Consider the following 20197-nt stretch of genomic DNA (forward strand, 5'->3'; position numbering starts at 1 on the left):
ATGAGTTACCTACACAAAAGATGATTGTTATTTATTTGGAGGATAGCAGAAGGCTATTCTCCTTTCAGGCAGAAGGCATCAGGAAATATAGTGGCTTGTGTTAGTTAGCCAAAAGAAGGGATTTATCGGGAACTAGTAGAAGATGAGAGTAGAGAAGTAGGTGAGATGTAGGAGCATCTCACGTGCTGAAAGATATGGGACGTCAAAAAGAATTGTGAAGAGGATCGAGTTAGAATACATATTTCCGTGCGATAGAAATGCTCCCACTAAAAGGCTAAACTTCTCCTCGGCCTTTTGAATCCTTGTTTCCTTAGCTAGGGGCTCCCAACCTGCACACTGTTGACGTTTTGAGCTGGATAATTCTTGGTTGTCGGGACTGCCCTGTGCATTGCAGCATGTTTAGCATCACTGATATCAGTATCATCCCCGTTTCTGTTCATGACAGTCAAACCTGTCTCCAAATACTGTACTGCATACTGTCCCTTGGGGGACAAGATTGCGCTCAGGTGAGAACAACTACTTTAAGACGAAGGACTATTCATTGTTTTTCATTGTCATTTCTGTTGCCTAAATCCTCTTTTATGTTAGGACTGAGTTATTGACAGCTTCAACTCAAATCTTAATATTGTGTCTCTCCTTAAATTATAAGGCGAACCTGATTTGGCTTCCGGCTCAGATGTAAATGGGAGTACAGAGTCATTTGAAATGGTCATTGAGGAAGCAAGTATCGATTCGGCAACTAAGCAAAACTCTGGTAAGATTTGAAAAGTTATTTGCAATCAATCTAAGACCAATTTCTTAAGTTTAACTCTTTTGTTAAAGTCATTCAGATGTTATTTGTCTGCTTATATTATCCATAATGGGCCTTTTAAGAATATTCTAGGAAACATTTTTATGTATTTAGAATAATATGACCTGAAAATAATGACTTGTTTCATTTTTCCTGTGTTAAAATATTTTGGTTAATTCTCTCATCTTGTAGATACTTTGCAATTTGGGTAAAAGATCACATTGAGCATCTGATGAAAACTAGTATCTTCTCAGAAGCTTATTCATACTCAAAAAACATTCTTTCCTATTTCAGAGATTCACTGAGACCCCCCCACCCCGAGCTCACAGAGCCCTCTAAGCCCATTGGTGGGTGGGAGGAATCTGAAAACCCGGGGACCTCAAACCCTGGCCAGTCTTAATCCATAAGACTTGTGATTGATAAGTGTGTATGTTTTGTAGCTGCCACAGCAGAGGCAGACTGGGTTCCTCTCGAGCTGTGCTTTGGAATTCCACTGTTTAGTTCTGAACTAAACCGGAAGGTTTGCAGGAAAATCGCTGCCCATGGCCTTTGCAGCAAAGAGAGGTGAGGATTTCTAGTCACTGTCGTCTTTGGCTTTGTGAGACTTTACGTCAGTGTTTGTTTCTAGACTTTCTTTTCACACATAAACATAGTAATTGCCTCTGTTTATTTCTTGATTAAATAAAGTTTGTTAGTTGAAGGGTTTTGCTATATTTTTCAAAATTAAACTTGAATACCTCCAATTGGGCACATGTTTTGGTTAATTATAATGAACTCAGATTTGGTGAGGGTGTGGTCAACTGGGAACGCTTGTGTGAGAGTATGAACCTGGTTGTTTTAAGTATGTACATGTCTGCGGAGACTTTCTCTTGTGGACTTCTCTTTCAATACACACACTCAAGTTATGTAAATAGTAGTTACGTCATGTGGTGGAATTATGGGTAGTTTTCAAAATTTTGTTCAATACCTACAGTTTCTAAAATGAGTATGTATTGCTTGTCAGAGCTGCCATGTAGGTTTCACCTCTGTCACCTCTGATCCCTTGGTCGTGGCTGCTGAGATGGGGCGTATGAGTTCTGAGACTGTCTGGGTTAGTGGAAAAGATGCCATTGAATCTGACTGTCGTAGTGGGGGGCTTGGAGAGGGATGTCCACAGAGCTGCTGGACTTCCTTATTTAGGAAAACAAAGTTGGATAATAAATAATTCATTTGTCTTAGTGTAGATTATAGCAGAAGATTAAAGGTACTCAGTTGACAAGTAATTTTTAACAACTACCCTCTGCAAATAAAATAACAGACATGAATAAAAGAATGGAAATAATAGACAACTTTAAAGATTGCCACTATAATCGTTATCTACCTATTTACATATTTTAAACATATTTGGTGGGTTAATGTATGTTAAATCTGTCAGACTTCATAATTGCCATTCCTCAAAGTGCATAAATTTTTACTTAAAAAGATATTTTTAATTAATGTTTATATTTGCTAACAGTTTAAACTTTTTTAAGAGTAAATTTTAGTTTTGGTTCTATGTGAGGTTTTATTTCAAAATGGTCTTTTTTGTTGCACATTGCGACACCTTAGTTGTTCATTGATTGCTTTCTCACATGTGCCTTGACCGCGGGCCTTCAGCAGACCAAGTAACCCCTTGCTTGAGCCAGCGACCTTGGGTTCAAGCTGGTGAGCCTTGATCAAACCAGATGAGCCCGCGCTCAAGCTGGCGACCTCGGGGTCTCAAACTTGGGTCCTCAGCATCCCAGTCCGACGCTCTGTCCACAGCGCCACCGCCTGGTCAGGCCAAAATGGTCTTTTTTATTTACTGTTACTCTGTATTATTAAAATAGTCAAAAATTTTGTTGATGTAAAAATTGTAATGTGGTTAATCAGGATGTATATACATATATACATGCATTTAAATTACTAAAACTCTTTTTAGATATTAGTCCTTGCCCCATTATATTTGTTTTAAACTTCCTCCCCTTTTTATTTCAGCCTTCAAAACCTCTTACATTCCAGTAGAAAACTCTCCTTACAAGTCCTGAACTTTGTTCACTCATTCCAGGTAACAAAACCCAAAAGATCGAAATGGTGTTTGTATAGAATAGAGCTTTAAGTGCAGAACACTTCCGTGTTTGTTCTGAGTCTCCACAGCAGTAAGACATGAAATAGGGGAAGACCCCGAGGTTCAGGAAGTAACCTGATTGCGCCCGATTTCGTCATCCAGGTCTCCAGGGTCTAAGGCCTGGACTCCGCTCTGTCCAGAGCTTCGTGCCGCACAAGCGTGTGAGCATCTGTTACTACTGGCCGTGCATCATACGGGGCTGGTTCCTGGGTCTGGTACTCCGTTAGTAACTGCAGGGAGTCTCCAGGGTCTGCTCTGGTCATGAGAGCCAGGGCGCTGGCCTTTGTTTCCTGTGTCTCTTCCCCCAGAGAAAGAGAGGATACCTTCGACTGAATTTGTAGATAAACTTCTAGAATGGAGTATTTCTGTTCAGAACATCTGATTCAGCATGATGAAATTAATATTTTGGAGCTTTGTTTCATTCATTCTTTCAATAAATACTATACTTGCATCTACTCTGCCAGAGCCCCTTCCAGATGCTGGGGGCACACTGATGTCTAAAGCACTAATGGAGTTTACAGTGTTGTGTGAGACACTAGTCCAGTAAAGTTGAAAGACAAAAGTGATTACAGATTTCAGTAAATACTTTGAAGGAGCCAGACTTTCAAATCTGACAGATTTGATATAGGTAGAGCTATTTTAAATAGGTAGAGATGATAATATAATCTGAAGCCTAAAGGAAGGAAAAGAGTCTTCCAGGCGGAGCTAGGAGGCACAAAGGCCGGTGTCAGGAAAGCACTGGGTGTGCAGAGGAACAGAAGGCACATGTGTGTAGCTCCCGAGAGCAGAGGTCAGGTGCATGTTTGAGCTTGGAGATCTGGGGAGAGGTCTGTGCTGAGCATGTGAATTTGAGAGCCTGCCAGTGGATGGGTCCTGGTGCTGAATGCCGTGTGAGGGTGCTTAGAGATGGTCTTAGAATGAACCTTTGCTTATCCCATAGTCTCACAGCCTGTTCTTTCTGTGGATTTCAGAGCACTGATCATAGTCTAACTCATACTAGTCGTTTCTGCATGTGGTAGTACCTGTCATTGATGATCGGGTTTGTGAGGTAGCTCTCCGCGTCTCTGTTAGTGCTTGGCATTCCGTCAACACTTCTGTTTTTCTCCTCGGCTTACTCAGTGCTTTGGTGGAGTGTTGAATAGAGAACTATTGTCTTGTTTCTTGATCTTTCAGGAAGGTGCTTCAACGCTGGACATTCACACGGAGGCCAACTTTTCAAGTTTGCCTTCCCAGTCACCCCACGCCGATTTGGGAGTTCCACTTCCTGCAAAGAACTTAATATTTAAAGATGGCGTCTTGTCAGAATGGAGTGGACGGTCACCTTCCTCACTTCGTATTGCCAATCTCAACTTGCAATAATTTGGTTACAGCTTTTGTTGCTCACACTTCCTGCCTTTTTCTTTCTTAACATTAGCTTTATAGTGCCCACCACTAACAAGCCTCCTGCTGCTGCAGAGCAGTGCCTGCTTGCCTGGTGGTGAACGTCGGGGGACGGGCCCGTGCTCTCTGACATGTCCCTCATCCATGCACCTGATGCAACAAAGAGCTTTGTAGCAGCCTGCACTGTATTTTTTACCTTGAGACAATCTGCATTTCTTTTATAAACTGAGGATATACTTTATAGGCTTTATGATGACTGTTATGTTTATAAGCAGTCACTATGAATATTGCAATGATAATTTTATATGTTAGTTTATCAAACATAAATCTTGTTTAGTTTTATATTTTGTTACCTACCCTTTTGGGGATCTTGGGAAGAGACGGAACTCTTTCTCTGCAAAGGTTTCTTGGTACTTAAAGTAGCAAAACTGTAAAGGAGTAACTATCCGGTGTTGAGAGACGGTGTGATGGGCACCGGGAGTCCCTGTCCCAGCTGTGGACGAAGTGTCAGGTGAACATTGTTGAAGGTTGTTAACCAGCATGGCTATGTACACCTTCACCGTGATTCAGAAGGTCTTCATCCAGACTGACTATACGTTGACATCTCATGAGAAGCTTTGGAATACATTCTATTTTTAAACAACGTTTCTATGTAGACTTCTGTTGTTACTCACTTTGGGCTTTGTATTTTCATAGAGTCTTTCTGGAATAATGGATTTTATTTTCCATTCTCATAGATGTGGCCCCTGCACGTTTTCTCCGTGATTGGTTTTTTGTTCGATAGGTTTACCGATGATTGTTACAAAATTGAATTTGATGTTCTCAAACCAAGGATTGTGATTTTTAGGTTAGAATTATATAATAAAAGCATTAAGGCAACATTTTCTGATCAAAATATGTTAGTGAAAAGCCTAATTTGAGACATATTCTTAGGCAATTTGGATTTTAAATTTATGTGAATAGTTTGGGAGGAAATGACGAAGAAAAATTGAGCAGTTTCAAAATTTTTCTTGCATCATTGATCCCATTAGTGTCACAAATGTTAATTAGAATAATTGGAATTACGTTTTAGATTTTTCAAGTTACCTTGGGAAGTTTGTGCAGTGTTGTGGTTTAGTTTAGCTCTTCTCATAGGATAACGGTTTGCTAGTTTAAAACTGTAACCAAGCTAACTGGTCCAACAACATGTATCTAAAACACTTAAAGCATTAGAAAATGTAGGACTGTTAAAATCTAAACATTTTTGCTGAGTAATTTTTGCTATTTATAGAACTGATCTTGTGGATTTTAATATACTTCTGGAAATACATGCCTTCGTAAAAACTGTTGACAGAACCGTGCGCCCCACACCATGGCCTTCCTGCGGACGGACTGTCCGGGAGAGGCCACCTGCGCACAGAGCTGTGCGGGAAGTGCGGTTAACGTCTCGTTTTCTACTTTCTCTTACATGAGGTAGAAACCATGTATGTTATAAATGTTTGTCTATAAAGGAATACATACTAATATTAAAATAATTTCTTATGACTGTGAATCACTCATTTATTTTTTCAATGATTGATATTGTACATTCCTAGTGCTATTAGGTATATATGTAACTTTTACAGTTTTTCAACCGAAAGTTGTAAATATTTTATTTGATCAGGGCTCTTTAATCTCATTTTCATTTGCTTTGTTTGAAATAACTAGTTATTTTATTTATTCCTGTATTAGCCATCTAAGTCTATTGCAGTGACACGTACACTAATAAAGAATCATACATTTGTAGTTATTGGCAGTGAACCCAGTTGGTGAATTTAAAATGTAAAATATGGGAGTGATTTGCTGTTACATTACTTTGAGAGAGAACAGAGGAAGAAATAGAACCTAATGATGATCATGAATTTTAGGGAAGGTTTCTGAAAAAACACGTGGCCGACTCCGCTGTCTTCTGTGATTCCCAGCTGAAGACCTCGCACTTTTAAGGAGGGAAATCTACATTTTTAGAGCTGTTAGCGAAATGGGAATGCTGCTTTTTGCTTTTTTTTATGAATTTGGCTTTGTGACATTTATATGTTAGCTCATGTAAAGATGCATCTCGTAAATCTTGTGTTGATCCATTTCAACATAAGGTAAATTTAAAATAGAGACTATGGTGCCAAAGATGATTTGTGAAATAATTTTTATCCAATTTTTTTTGCAGATATTTAAAATAATTTCATTGGCTTTTGCTACCTCCCATATTTCCCCCCCTTAATGTAGCTTAACCCATGGCAAACATTCCTTAGAAACTAAGAAAGAAAAGGTATCAAAAAGGACGTGAAATTCGTGTGGTATTAAATTTCACCCTCACATGGGTCTGAAGAACTGCAGCTTACCTTATTACAAAGATGATCATCTGATTTTCTTGATTTCTTTTAAAATATGTAATAAAATTATTTTGTATTTTTTTGGATTATTGGTTTCTTTTATTTGATGTTTTCAGTTTTCTCTGCCATTCATCTCTTTTATGTTCAGTATTTCAAATACAGTTTGTATTAAAGATTTTAAAGCACCAAAACTGTAAAAGTACAGTGGATTGTTTTCTGGTTTGATGTTATTATGATAAAGTGAAATGACTAAAGTGTTGTCAATTTGATTATTGACACATATCATATGTTTACAAATAAACTGTGGTGTTGATCAAGTTACTGAGAAAGTGTGTATAATCTTCTCTAATTCCCTTTTGTAATTTTAAATGCCATGCTGCTGTGGCTTTCCTGTAGGTGTTTTTAAAAAGAAGCTTTTTATTTTATAATAATTTCACATATACAGAAATGTTCCAAGTATAGTCCAGAGGTGTTCCCATAATGTTAACACTTTATGTAAACTAGGGCACATCTGTCAAAACTGAGAAATTAACACTCATGATACTATTTACTAAACTATAGACTCGTTTTTCTGATAATTTTTCTACTAATGTTTCTCTGTTCCAGGATCTAGTCCAAGATACCACATTGCATTTATTTAGCATTAATATTTCTGTAGTCTCCTCCAATCTGTGACAGTTTCTCCATCTTTCATGACCTTGACACTCTGAAGGCTACTGCTTGGTTATTTTGTAGGATGTCCCTCAATGTGGATTTTTCTGATGTTTTCTCATGGTTAGATTTGAGGTGATGCTTTATCTTGAAAAATAGCACAGAAGTGATAGTACCCTTCCACACTGTATCCTATCGTGGGGTACATGATGTCATTGGGCATTGCTGGTGATGTGTCTCCTTTGGTTAGAGGTGGTGTCTGCTGGGTTTTTCCACTAACGGTACCCTTTTTCTGCTTTCTATAGTCTCTCTTCAGAAGCAAATCACTAACTCTAGCCCACACTCAAGGGGAGGGGGCAGAATTTATATAGCCTGTTTCATAAAGATTTGTTTCTTCTGTTTGTTTATTTGATCATTTATATGATCCTATTTATTTTACACTTTAGGTTAGAATCCAGTACTATTTTTATTCGGTTGTGCAAATTGTTTCTGCTTTGGTTGTTGGGAACACTTTGAGATCTGCTCCAAAATTCTTTCGATATGCCCTCATCTTTTTTTAAGCCATATTCGTTGTAGCACTACAGATATTGCCTGGCTGCCCGCCCAGGAATAAGCTGTTTGTTCAAGGGGCCCCAGTTCCTTTCACTGGAGAATGGTGCTTGGAAACCAGGATCTGGGCGTTGGGGTGCTTGTTGCCACTGCCTCTACGCCTCTGCAGTGAATCGAGCTCAGATATAAACGTGCTCACGGGTATACAGGTGCACAGCACTCTGTCATGTCTAGATCTGTCTGTGTATCTATTAAGTAAACATTAAGTTAAACTGACTCATCTAGCACCTCAAGGTTCATTCTAGTTTTATCTTCTTGTTTATTTGTAACTTCTTTCTGAGAGTGAGAAACTTGGTTTCTTTGACCTGCAGTTTATTTGCTCCTGTGTTCAGCCCTAGAATCCTTACAGAGTGGTTTCAGGATATTTAAGTGGCACCCTTGCGATAGTATTTATTCAAAGTACCATTTTCCAGGTAACTTAGTCCAGCTTCTTTTATTCCCCATGCCCTCCATTAAGGCTGTGTCCTACATTTGTAAAACATTTGTTTGTCACACTCGGCATTCTAGTTTGGATCCCATTTGGTTTAAAATTCGCTCTGTGTGGACTTTACAGTGTATAGTCCGGGGCCCATTATTGGTGCTGTACAGAACAGCCCCTCACCCTAAAAATTCCCCTTTGCACTCAGCTCCCCACCCCCAGCAGCCATGATCCATTTCATTTCTATAGTTCTGCTTTTTTCCAGAATGTCAAATAAGTGGTGAAATTATACAATTTATAGCCTTTGAGTCTGGCCTCTTTGCACACCACAGTACATTTTATTTTATTTTATTTTTTTAAGTTTATTCATTTTTAGAGAGAAGAGAGAGAGACAGAGAGAGGAGAGATAGGGGGGGAGGAGCTGGAAGCATCAACACCCACATGTGCCTTGACCAGGCAAGCCCAGGGTTTTGAATGGGCGACCTCAGCATTTCCAGGTCGACGCTTTATCCACTGCGCCACCACAGGTCACACGTGTGCCTTGACTGGGTATCGAACCTGCAACCTCGGCATTTCCGGATGTTGCTCTAACCCATTGAGCTAGCTGGCCAGGGCCCACAATATATTTTAAGCTTATCCATGTGGTGTGAATCAGTAACTTGTTCCTTTCCATTGCCGAGTACTTCATTGTATGGATGTATAATGGTTTGGTTATTTAATATCATGTATAGGTTTTTAATATAAACATAATATGTTTGGCGTGGGTGAATACCTAGGATTGGGATTGTGAGTCTTTGCGTAAGGGAGTTTTTTTTTATGAGAAACTGCCAGACTGTTCTAAAATGACTGCCATTTTGCATTAAGCAGCAATGACTGAGAGTCCCTGTGCAGTGGTACTGGAATGTTCATTCCTGTAATGAAAAATGGTGTTGACCATATTTCATATGCTTGCCCATAGACCTTTGGCGAAGTGTCTGTTCAGCTTTGCTGCCCATATTGAGAAAACTGGGTTTTGTTGTTCAGTTGTAGGAGTTCAGTGTCAGTTCTGAATAGAAGTTATTGATCAGATACAGGGACATGTTCACACACTTTTTCCCCCAGTCTGGCTTGGCTTTTCATTGTCTTCATAGTGTCTTTTTAAGAACAAAAGTTTTAAATTTTGATAAAAATCTAGATTATTAGTTTTTTTTTCTTTAATGAATTGTGCTTTTTTGATGCTGTTATCTAAAAACTCATCACCAAACCCAGGGTCATGCAGATCTTTCTGTTTTCATCTGAAAGTGTTACGGTTTTATGTTTAGGTCTTTGAACCATTTTGGGCTAATTCTAATATATGGTGTGAGGTACATTTCGAAGTGTCTTTGTGCATATGGACATCCAGTTGATAAAGCACTGATTTTTGAGAAAGCTATTCTTTCTTTATTGAAATGTCATTGCGCCTTTATCAAAAATCCGTTGACGACAGAGTGGACGGGTGGGTGCCTGAGGTGGCAATGGGGAGTGACTCTAATGGGCATAAAGCACTTTTCAGCGTGCTGGACCTGTTCCAGAATTGGGTTGTGATGGTTGTACAAAAAAAATCATTGTGTTGTATACTTAAGTGAATTTTATCCTATATAAATTATACTTCATTAAAACTGTTTGAAACACTCAGTTGACATTATTTGCATGTGTCTATTTCTGGGCTCTCTGTTCCACTGATGAATGTATCTGGCCTTTTAATACAACATTGAAATTAGTGAGTGTGAGTCTTCCAACTCTTTGTTTTGGAGTTTGTTTCGGCTCTTTTAGTTCCTCTGCCTTTCCATAGGTGTTTCTAAATTAGCTTGTCAATGTCTACATACCAGCTTGCAGGGATTTTTCATCTATGTTGAATCTATAAATTAAATGGAGGAAAGTTGATACCCTAATACAGATCTCCCTGTTTATTTATAACCTCTGAATTGTACTGTGGGAGCTTTCTGTGGGTCTGCACGCTGTGGCCTGTCAGCAGCAGTGGGACGGTGGGGATACGTGGCTGTTCCTGGCTTCAGGAGAGGCTCCGGAGAAGGAGCCGTGGGTCACCTGCCTGGGCACAGGCGTGGCTGCCGGGCCTGGGTGCCAGGATGGAAGGTGGTGTCCAGCTCGAACGCAACGCTTCTCTTCAACCCTGTGCCCCTCTCCGCCCCCTAGCCGTTCCAAGTCAGTTTCTTCTTATCCTAGCTGAATGCAGAAGAGGTGGAATTTGGGGGAAATTCAATATTCTTTTTTTCCTTTTTAAATATCATACCAGGTATCCCCCCAACCTCCTCCCTTTTGGCAACCATCAGCTTGTTCTCTGTATCTGTGAGTCAGTTTTCATCTTGTTCATTTTTGTTTTGCTTTATTAGAATCCACATATAAGTGAAATCATTCTGTATTTGTCTTTTAGTAACATTTCACTTAGCATAGTACCCTCTAGGTTCATCCATGTTGTAAATGGCTAGACTTCATTCTTTTTTATGGCTGAGTGATACGCCGATGTATATATGTCACATCTTGATCCGTTCATCTATGGATGGACACTCAGGTTGCTCTCATGTCTTGTCTATTGTAAGTAATGCTGCATTGAACACAGAGGTGCATATATCTTTTCAAACTAGTGTTTTGGTTTTCTTCAGATAAATACCCAGAGGTGGTATTACTGGCTTGTATTGCAGCTCCGTTTTAAATTTTTTTTGAGGAAGCTCCATACTGTTTTCCATACTGGCTGCACCAGTGTACAATCCCACCAGCAGTGCACGAGGGTTCCCTTTTCTCCACGTTCTCACCAACACTTGTTAATTTTTTATTTTTTTATTTTTGGATTGTAGTCATTCTGACAGCTGTGAGGTGATACCTCATGGTTTTAGTTTGCATTTACCTGATGATCCATGATGTTGAGCATCTTTTCATGTCTTCACCATCTGTATGTCCCTTTTGGAGAAATGTCTATTCAGGTGCTATGCCAATTTTTAAATTGGATTGATTTATTTATTTGGTGTTAAGTTGTATGAGTGCCTGATATACTTTGGATGTTAACCTCTTCTAGGAATATCACTTGGAAATATTTTCTCCTGTTCAGCAGGTGGCCTTTTCGCTTTGTGGGTTTCCTTCGCTGTGCAAAGTCTTAGTTTGAACAAGTCCCACTTGCTCATTTTTGCTTTTGTTGCCCTTGGCTGCGGAGACATAGCCAAAAAGAGATGGCTGAGCCCAATGTCAGAGAGTTTCCTGCCTGTATTTTCTTTAGAAGTTTCCTGGTTTCAGATCCTACACCCTCTCATGTCTTGCTCCCATTCTGAGGGTACTTTTTGTCTATGGTGTGAGAAAGGGATCCGGTTTCATCTCAGTGCTCTTTATCATGAACTCTCTTTTCTGCTGAACTCCCTCCCCTTTGTCGGCTCTGCCGAGCCACCTGCCTCTCCCCCGTATCTGCCTCCCATCTTCATGTACTGTGGTTTGGTGACAAACCTCTTAGTTTTATCAATGATTGATTGTTTCTCATTCTCCTGTGGTTTTGATGGGTGGTTGCCAAGAGTAGGGTGGAATTGGATCGTTTACCCTAAAACATCCTCCCGGCCTCTTCATATGTTGTTTATTGATTTTTTTTAAAACCTTTAGAGACAACAAACCACCCGCAGAAGAAGCCACTGTGGTGGTAGGTGTTGCCATTTAAAAAGCTGGCCTTCGTGGGGGCTTGTCCCCATCTGTCTATGCCACTTCACGAGTGGCCACCTCGCTCCTTCTCTGTTAGATGTTCTTTCTCCTTATTCAGTCAGTGGCTGGGGGCTGCCCTGACAAGACAGCAGCCCGGGCCCCATCTGGTAGGAGCTAACAGCTGGAGGCAGCCAGAGAACCACCCTCTTTGCAAGAAAACAAGTCTGCTCTTGAAGCAGGATCTGAGGGCTGCATCTCTGTGCCTGCTGCGTCCCCGATACAAAAACAAAAAGACAAGCCAATGTTTTTATTGCTGGCATTTAAAACGTCACCATCCAAGTCCCTGGCGTGTTGGTGTTAGGGCTCAGAGTCCAGATGTTGACGTTTAAAGTACTGGTTCAGCTGCTGAGGGCCTGAGTAGCTTTAGGAACTCAGTTTCCGTCGCCGGCACTGCCTGTATTTTCCTGGGGGTGGCAGTATTTCACTGTTTAAGCCTCCTTTCTCTCGGAACCCCCAACTTGTGTGAGGATAGCACAGATTTTCTTTTCGGAAGAATAAAATGAATTGGTTACAGAATAGTCATGGACATGTAAAGTACAGCATAGGGAATATAGTCAGTAACATTGTAGCAACTCTGTATGGTATCAGATGGGTACTGGAAATATCAGGGCGATCACTTCATCAGTTATCTGATGTCTAATCACTGGGCTGTAGACCTGAACCTAATACAATATTGTGTATCAACTGTAATTGGAAAATAAAAAAATTAAAAGAACAGAATTGGTTTATGGTCGCCCCCTTCACCCACCACCCACAACCTCATGATGGTGGCATCCTCACACCACAGAGGAGGAACCAATGTCAAAGTGGGTCGGTGAGTGGCCTAATGTGACAGCTGGCACCTGCCCAATCTGATCCATGTGATTATCAAATCCGGCTGCTCCCACTGTGCCCCGCGGAAGTCGGGTGCAATGGCACTGAACCAGGCCTTCCAGGTGGGTCCTCAGGCCGTGGTGGGGCTCCATGTCCCCCTCAGTGAAAGAAGGCATTCCCAGGGCAGTCACTCTGGGAATGCAACTGTTTACAAAGTCCCACTCTGAAGAAGGCTGAGAAAAGCAAATTTGGTGACTGGTCCCTAAAAGCTCTATGGTGGATAACTGCAGCCTGCCTGTCCACAAATATCTTTATCTTTGGAGAAGAGGGTTATTGAGAAATTCTCTATTTCTCATAGGAACAAAGTAAGGTAAGTGTGAGATGTGCGTATTCCTGTAGTGGTTTATCGCCTAAACAGCTTTAACTACATTGGGTTAATTCTGTTGTTAAAATTAAGGTGTTCTTCTCCCCAATCCCCCTTAAAAAAAGAATTATCTTATAAAGGATTTTTTTTTTCAGAGACAGATAGAGGGATAGACAGGGACAGACAAACAGGAACGAAGAGATGAGAAGCATCAATCATTAGTTTTTCGTTGCACATTGCGACACCTTAGTTGTTCATTGATTGCTTTCTCATGTGTACCTTGACCGCGGGCCTTCAGCAGACCAAGTAACCCCTTGCTCGAGCCAGAGACCTTGGATCCAAGCTGGTGAGCTTTGCTCAAACCAGATGAGCCCTTGCTCAAGCTGGCGACCTCGGGTCCTTGAACCTGGGTCCTTCCGCATCCCAATCCAATGCTCTATCCACTGCGCCACTGCACGGTCAGGCTTATAAAGGATTTAAATGGAGATGATTTCCTTTTGCTTGGGAACAAATGTGCCAGATAAATACATTCTGAGTAGCCATTGTTCCTTTTCTTAAGTCTAGGTGAAATATCTAAACCAATGAATATCTGCAAAGAAAAATGACCTAAAAGGACTTCATATGTTTTGGTGAATTTGAGGGATCATTTTATAAAGACACAACACATTCCATAGGGGTTGCTTTGGGGAAATAGGCTGCATTAGATCCAGAGTTTGAGTGACAGCCAGCTATTTGGGGCAATGTATTGGTGATCCTGACAGCAACCTAAGACCAAATTTGCAAGTCATTTAGTTAGGCTATTTTGTAAGTAGCCTGGAATGAACGGCCCAAATAATAAATTCTTCCTTGTTTTCTAGTTTTCCTCCAAAAATGATTACTTGACAGAGAGGAGGAGAGGGTAAGAGCAGGGAGTGTGGGCTGGGATTTAGGAGGCTGGGTTCAAACTGTGGCTCCACCAAAATGGTGGCCATAAGGTTGTGCCGAATATCCCATTTCCTCTTCCAGCAATGGCTGTGCCGAAGGTCCCATTTCCTCTTCCGGCCATGGCTGGTTGTGCTGAGTGTCCCATTTCCTCTTCCGGCCATGGCTGTGCCAAAGGTCCCATTTCCTCCTCTGCCCATGGCTGGTTGTACTTCCCACCTCCTTCAAGGAAGACCCGGCCACTGGACTTTGGCTGATCAGATGTGAGCAGCAGCCATGTGTGTTTCTGGCCTTGCCCCTGTCACTGTCACAAATGAGGCTGCAATGGCAGAGCACCTATCATCCGGGGTCACCAGGTGAGGGCGCTGTAGAGCAGAGCCTCCTGCCCACATGTGGCGAATGAGAATTGGAAGATAGCAGGAGTGTTCAGGAGGCTTGGGCCCTCGTGTATCCTGACTGACTCACCATGGGGCCCTGGGCAAGAGGACTTCACTCTCATTTCCCGGTTTCTCCTGCCTCTGCCCCTGCCCCCTCTGCCCCCCCGTTCTTTCCTCTCACCAGCTCCTATGGAGGGGCTCTGTCTCATATGGTGGGCTTTCCTTCCCTCCTTTTTCCTCTCCCTTTTTCCTTCTCCCTTCCTCCCTCCCTAATCCAAGGCCCCTACCTTGCCAGGGGCCAGCCCTTGTACTCCACCATCTGCGAATTCCTGCACACTTGTCTGCAGATGTTCAGCATATGCTGCGGTTACCTGTGCACTGTGACCTCTTGTTCGCACATGCAAGCTGTCCGCCACCTCCCTGCAGGTTGCCCACATCTGGGGCAGGAGCGCGACCTGTGGGCTCTCATAACACCACGCCGCAGTCCGCTTGCCTGTGTCCCTGTGTAGTCCCCTCACCTCCATGAGTCCTGTGACATAGGCTTGTCCGGTCCACCCCTGTGCTCACCTCTGGCGCGCTGCATCTCAAGGCTCGGTACACAGAGATGGCACAGGAAATGGGTGAGTACAGGCTGGCCCCTTACTTTATACTGTTGGGAAAAGCCATTAAGAAGCTTAACTCCACTCCTGGTAGGGACACGAAGGACACGAGGAGCCTCCTTTGTCCTTCATGTCCCTGTCACAGGTCTGGGCCACTGTCTCCTCTCACAGCTTTTCCTTTCATCACTGGCTTGGAGCGTGTGATGATTTTTGTCCGCACCTGAGGTCTTCCCAGAAATGATCATTTCAGCCCGAATTGCCTTGGAGAGTGATACATATGGTCCTTGTATTCATTTCCTGGGGCTGTTGTAACTAGCACAGACTGGTGGCTTAAAACAACAGCAATTTGTTTTCATAGTCGGGGAGCTAAGATTGGACATCGAGGAGTCGACGGGGCCGTGCCCCATCCTAGTCTCTAGGGGAGGGTATCCCGGCCTCTGCTGGGGTCTGGGGGCTCCAGGGTTTCCTGCCGTGTGACTGCATCCCTCCAGTCTCTGCCTCTGTGTCCCACATCACTTTTCTCTTCTCTTATATAAGGACACTTGTTATTGGATTTACGGCCCATCCTAATCCAGGATGATCTCATCCTAAACTTTTTTTTTTTTTGTATTTTTCCGAAGCTGGAAACGGGGAGACAGTCGGACAGACTCCCACATGCGCCCGACCGGGATCCACCCGGCACGCCCACCAGGGGGCAACGCTCTGCCCACCAGGGGGCGATGCTCTGCCCATCTGGGGCGTCGCTCTGTTGTGACCAGAGCCACTCTAGCGCCTGAGGCAGAGGCCATAGAGCCATCCCCAGCGCCCGGGCCATCTTTGCTCCAATGGAGCCTCCGCTGCGGGAGGGGAAGAGAGAGACAGAGAGGAAGGAGAGGGGGAGGGGTGGAGAAGCAGATGGGCGCTTCTCCTGTGTGCCCTGGCCGGAATCGAACCCGGGACTTCTGCACGCCAGGCCTATGCTCTACCACTGAGCCAACTGGCCAGGGCCTCAGCCTGAATTTTTAACTATAGGAGTCCCTGTTATCCGCAGTTTCAGTGACCCATAGCCCATGGAGGCCTGAAAACATTAAGTGGAAAATTCTGGAAATAAACAATTCATCAGTTTTAAACTGTGCACCGTTCTGAGTTGTGTGATGAACTCTCTCGGGGCCGGAATGGGATTCAGCCCTTTATCCAACGTCTCCACACTGTAAATGGTCCCTGCCTCATTAGTCCTCTAGGTCAGTGGTCCCCAACCCCCAGGCCATGGACCGGTACCAGTCCGTGGGCCATTTGGTACCGGTCCGCAGAGAAAGAATAAATAACTTACATTATTTCCGTTTTATTTATATTTAAGTCTGAACGATGTTTTATTTTTAAAAAATGACCAGATTCCCTCTGTTACATCGTCTAAGACTCACTCTTGACGCTTGTCTCGGTCACGTGATACATTTATCCATCCCACCCTAAAGGCCGGTCCGTGAAAATATTTTCTGACATTAAACTGGTCCGTGGCCCAAAAAAGGTTGGGGATCACTGCTCTAGATCATGAAGTTGACTTGTCTTGTGTCCAAGTAACCACTGTTTTACGCAACAATGGTGTCCAAGCACAAGCGTAATGATGCTGGCAATTCAGATACACCAAAGAGAAACTGGAAAATGCTTGTTACCTATCGTCAGATGGTTGGTAATAGCCTAACCTTACATCTCAAAGCCTACGTCATTCACCTCACTCCATCTCATCACGTGGGCATGGAAGCGTCTCACATCATCACAAGAACGGGGTGGGTACATTCTGACACAGAGAGAGAGGTCACATTCATATAACTTTGATTACAGTATATTGTTATAATTGTTCTATGTTATTAGTTATTGTTGTGAACCTCTTACTGTGCCTAATATATAATATTAAACTTCGCCTGACCTGTGGTGGCGCAGTGGATAAAGCGTTGACCTGAAATGCTGAGGTTGCCAGTTCCAAACCCCAGGCATGCATGAGAAGTTATGAGTTGATGGTTCCCATTCCCTCCTTGCTCCCCATTTCTCTCTCTCTTTCTCTCCCTCCCTCCTCTCTCTCTCTAAAAAAAAAATCAATCAATAAAAAAATCTTTAAAAATATCGTTGCCTCAGTCAGTAAAGAGCATCATCCAGAAACGATGACAAGGGTGCGGTTCGATCCCCCGGTCCGGCACACACGGGAAGCAACCAAGGAAAGCACGACTGAGTGGGGCAGCAAACGAATGCTTCCCTCCTCCCTCTCCTCTCTCCGTCTCTCTAGAAATCAACCAATACATTAAAATAAAAAATTAAGCCCTGGCCGGATAGCTCGCTTGGTTGGAGTGTTGTCCCGAAGTGCAGAGGTGGCTGGTTCAAGCCCCAGCCAGGGCACATACTATTCCTGTCTCTCAGTCTCTCTCTCCCTGCCCCGCACGGAAAAAAAGAAAACAACAACCACCATTTCCCTCCTGGCTTCTGATGAGAAGCTGGGGGCCAGATTGTTTTTCTCTGGTAGGTAATTTTTATCTCTGCCTGCCTCCCCGTTTCCTCCTTATCTTCAGCTTTCAGCAGTTTGACTATGATGTGACTGGTGGCGTTTTTCTTGTATTTATCCTGTTTATTTGCTGAGCTTCTTAAATCTGTAAATATATGGTTTTCTGGCTTTCTTTGTATTTTTTTTTACCAAATTTGGAAAATTTTCAGCCATTATTTCTTCAAATATTTTTCCATCTCATTCTCTCCTCTCTTCACTGGGTTCCAATGACATGTACCCCATACTTTTGAATATTGTCCACAGTCTCTATTCCTTTTTTGTCTAAATGTTTTTCTGTTTTTCAGAGTAGACCATTTTTGTTGCTCTTTAAGTTCCTGTTTCCTGTCATTGTCAATGGACTATTTAGCCCATTTAGTGAATTCTTATTGTAGATAGTATGCTTTTCAGTTCTACAATTTTGTTATTTTCCTATAGTTTCCATTTCCTATATTTTCCATTCAGATTCCATCCTTTATATGCCTAATAGGGATATTTCCTTTAAGTTTTAAGGTCTTTGGGTTGTCTCAGGCTTGGTCTCCATAAATTGTCTTTTTTTTGTCCATATGGGTGACCTTTTCCTGTTTCCTCATATTCTTCCTATCTCTCCAACTTCACAGTGGATGGGATCCTGGACATTGTTAATGACAAGTTGTAGAGACTCCGGATTCTGTTGTCTTCACGTGGAGAGTACTGATTTAATGCGTTCCATCAGGCAGTTAACTTGCGGAGGTCACTGCAGACTGACTCCCGTGGTGGGGCATCTGGAATGTCAGTTCACGTCGTCTAGCTCTGGCTGCAGTGGTTGGAGTGTGTCCCCACGTACCGTGTCCGGGGGTCGGCCAGAGATTTCGGCAGCATCCACACACAGAATTTAGGGCATTCCAATCTCTCTGGCTCTCTTCTTTTCAAGACTCCCCTCCCTTCCCTTCTTTCCAGCAGCTGTTGTTCTGTCCTCTGGTCCTTCACGCCGGTAAAACCCACAGTTTTTGTTTTGTTTCTGTCTGAAAGGCAGCTTTCCTTTGTAGAGTGTGGCGGGGGAGATCTTCCAGTTCTAACGTTCAGTAGCTGAGTAATGGTGGCGTGTTTACACCCTTATGTTAGGTTAGTTGGTTTGGAAAAAGCGAAACTTCGGATGAGTTTCAGAAGAAGGAGACAAGTGATAAGAAGCTTGGAAGATAGTGTGGGAGAAGCCTCGGTGCTGGGAGCAGAAGTGGACCGAGCGAGGCAGGCAGGAAGAACGGGCCAAGCAGGGGACATGGAAACAAGCTGTTAGCTTCTCCTCGGTGCTGGGAGCAGAAGTGGACTGAGCGAGGCAGGCAGGAAGAACAGGATAAGCAGGGGACATGGAAACAAGCTGTTAGCTTCTCCTCTGATGGCAAATGTGAGCCATCAGATTGGAGCTGGGGGGACATCTGACACGAGGACTGTGGGAAGGGGAACGATGCTAATTACTGTAGTCTCAGGTAACAGGAATAGCAATGACTATTCCTGTTGGGCACTAGTGGTTTTTAATATTTTTGTATCCTCTTATTGTTAGACACAGTGAAGACACTTGAAGAATTCTTGTTAAAGTCTTTCTTCTTGTTAAAGTCTTCCTTCTGAAGACAGATAAAAATACAGGTTTAATTTTTTCAGAAAAGAAGCAGTGATCCTTCAATTTGGTGTCCAATATTGTACAAGACCTAGTACTTAAATTTCAGAAGATATTATAAGTTGCATGGCTGATGCTATAACCAAAAGAAAAACATTACTTTCTGCAATTAGGAAGCTGAATGCTTCTGGTCTACTTACATATGAAAAATAACAGTCGATTCAATCATCTGAATGTTGCTAGAATCTTTGCTGCTCTTGTGTTCACGTCATTAGTACCAGTAGGTGGAAACTTAAGGGCAGAACTTTTTGTGCTTTATAATTCTTGACAGCCCATGTGTTGTAGTAATATAATGTTATAGTAATTAAATATATAGACATATAAAATATATGGAATATATATAAAAGTAATTAAGATATAATATTAAAATTAAGGAAATTAAATAAAGTTATGCCATCTGGATAGGAATTGATATAGTGTGTGCAGATGTGATAAACAGACTCTGACTTTCGAGCGGGGCCTAGTTAGTGTGTGTGTGAAGTTATACATAGATAAGAAGTGGCTTGATGTCATAACTTTGTAAGTTAACATAAATAAAAAGCTTCCCTAGGAACATCTTAAACAGTGGTTTGATGTAACATTTCAGTAGATTAACATAAAAGGGGCTCCCTGCGAGGAACTCTCAAAAAGGTAATTTGAGGTAATAATCATGTAGATTGACACCTGTTAGAAGGCGTTGGCCAGAAAGGGTACTAAAGCTGAGGGGCTCCCTGCTGCAGTAGTCGCCCAGACTCCAAGGTTGATGTGGACTGTCTCCACTCTGCTCTGAGCTCTGATCAAAGACAGCCGAGAGGAGCACGCTGACGGGGCCCCCTTAAGCTGTACCCAGGCACGCCAAAAGGATTTGTGAGTAATAAATTGCCGGTGTGATTCTTGCAACTAATTTGTGTGTCGGTTGTGTCTTTCCTCTGGTGGCAGTTAGTGTCAGCAC

The 20197-nt window shown here is 42.5% G+C and overlaps 1 protein-coding gene across 1 annotated transcript in view; it reads left to right on the forward strand.

Annotated features, from left to right (window-relative positions):
• Positions 1-6957, forward strand: part of FAM91A1 (family with sequence similarity 91 member A1) — a 41685-nt gene extending 34728 nt beyond the window's left edge. The window contains exons 21-24 of the mRNA XM_066379447.1: positions 650-754; positions 1231-1354; positions 2786-2855; positions 4089-6957. Coding sequence (XP_066235544.1) covers positions 650-754; positions 1231-1354; positions 2786-2855; positions 4089-4274 — 485 coding nt within the window. The 3' untranslated portion in view covers positions 4275-6957. The remainder of the gene's footprint in view (positions 1-649; positions 755-1230; positions 1355-2785; positions 2856-4088) is intronic.
• Positions 6958-20197: the final 13240 nt, after the last annotated feature.

This window comes from Saccopteryx leptura, chromosome 3 (genome assembly GCF_036850995.1).
Source record: "Saccopteryx leptura isolate mSacLep1 chromosome 3, mSacLep1_pri_phased_curated, whole genome shotgun sequence".
In the NCBI taxonomy this organism is placed as follows: Eukaryota; Metazoa; Chordata; class Mammalia; order Chiroptera; family Emballonuridae; genus Saccopteryx; species Saccopteryx leptura.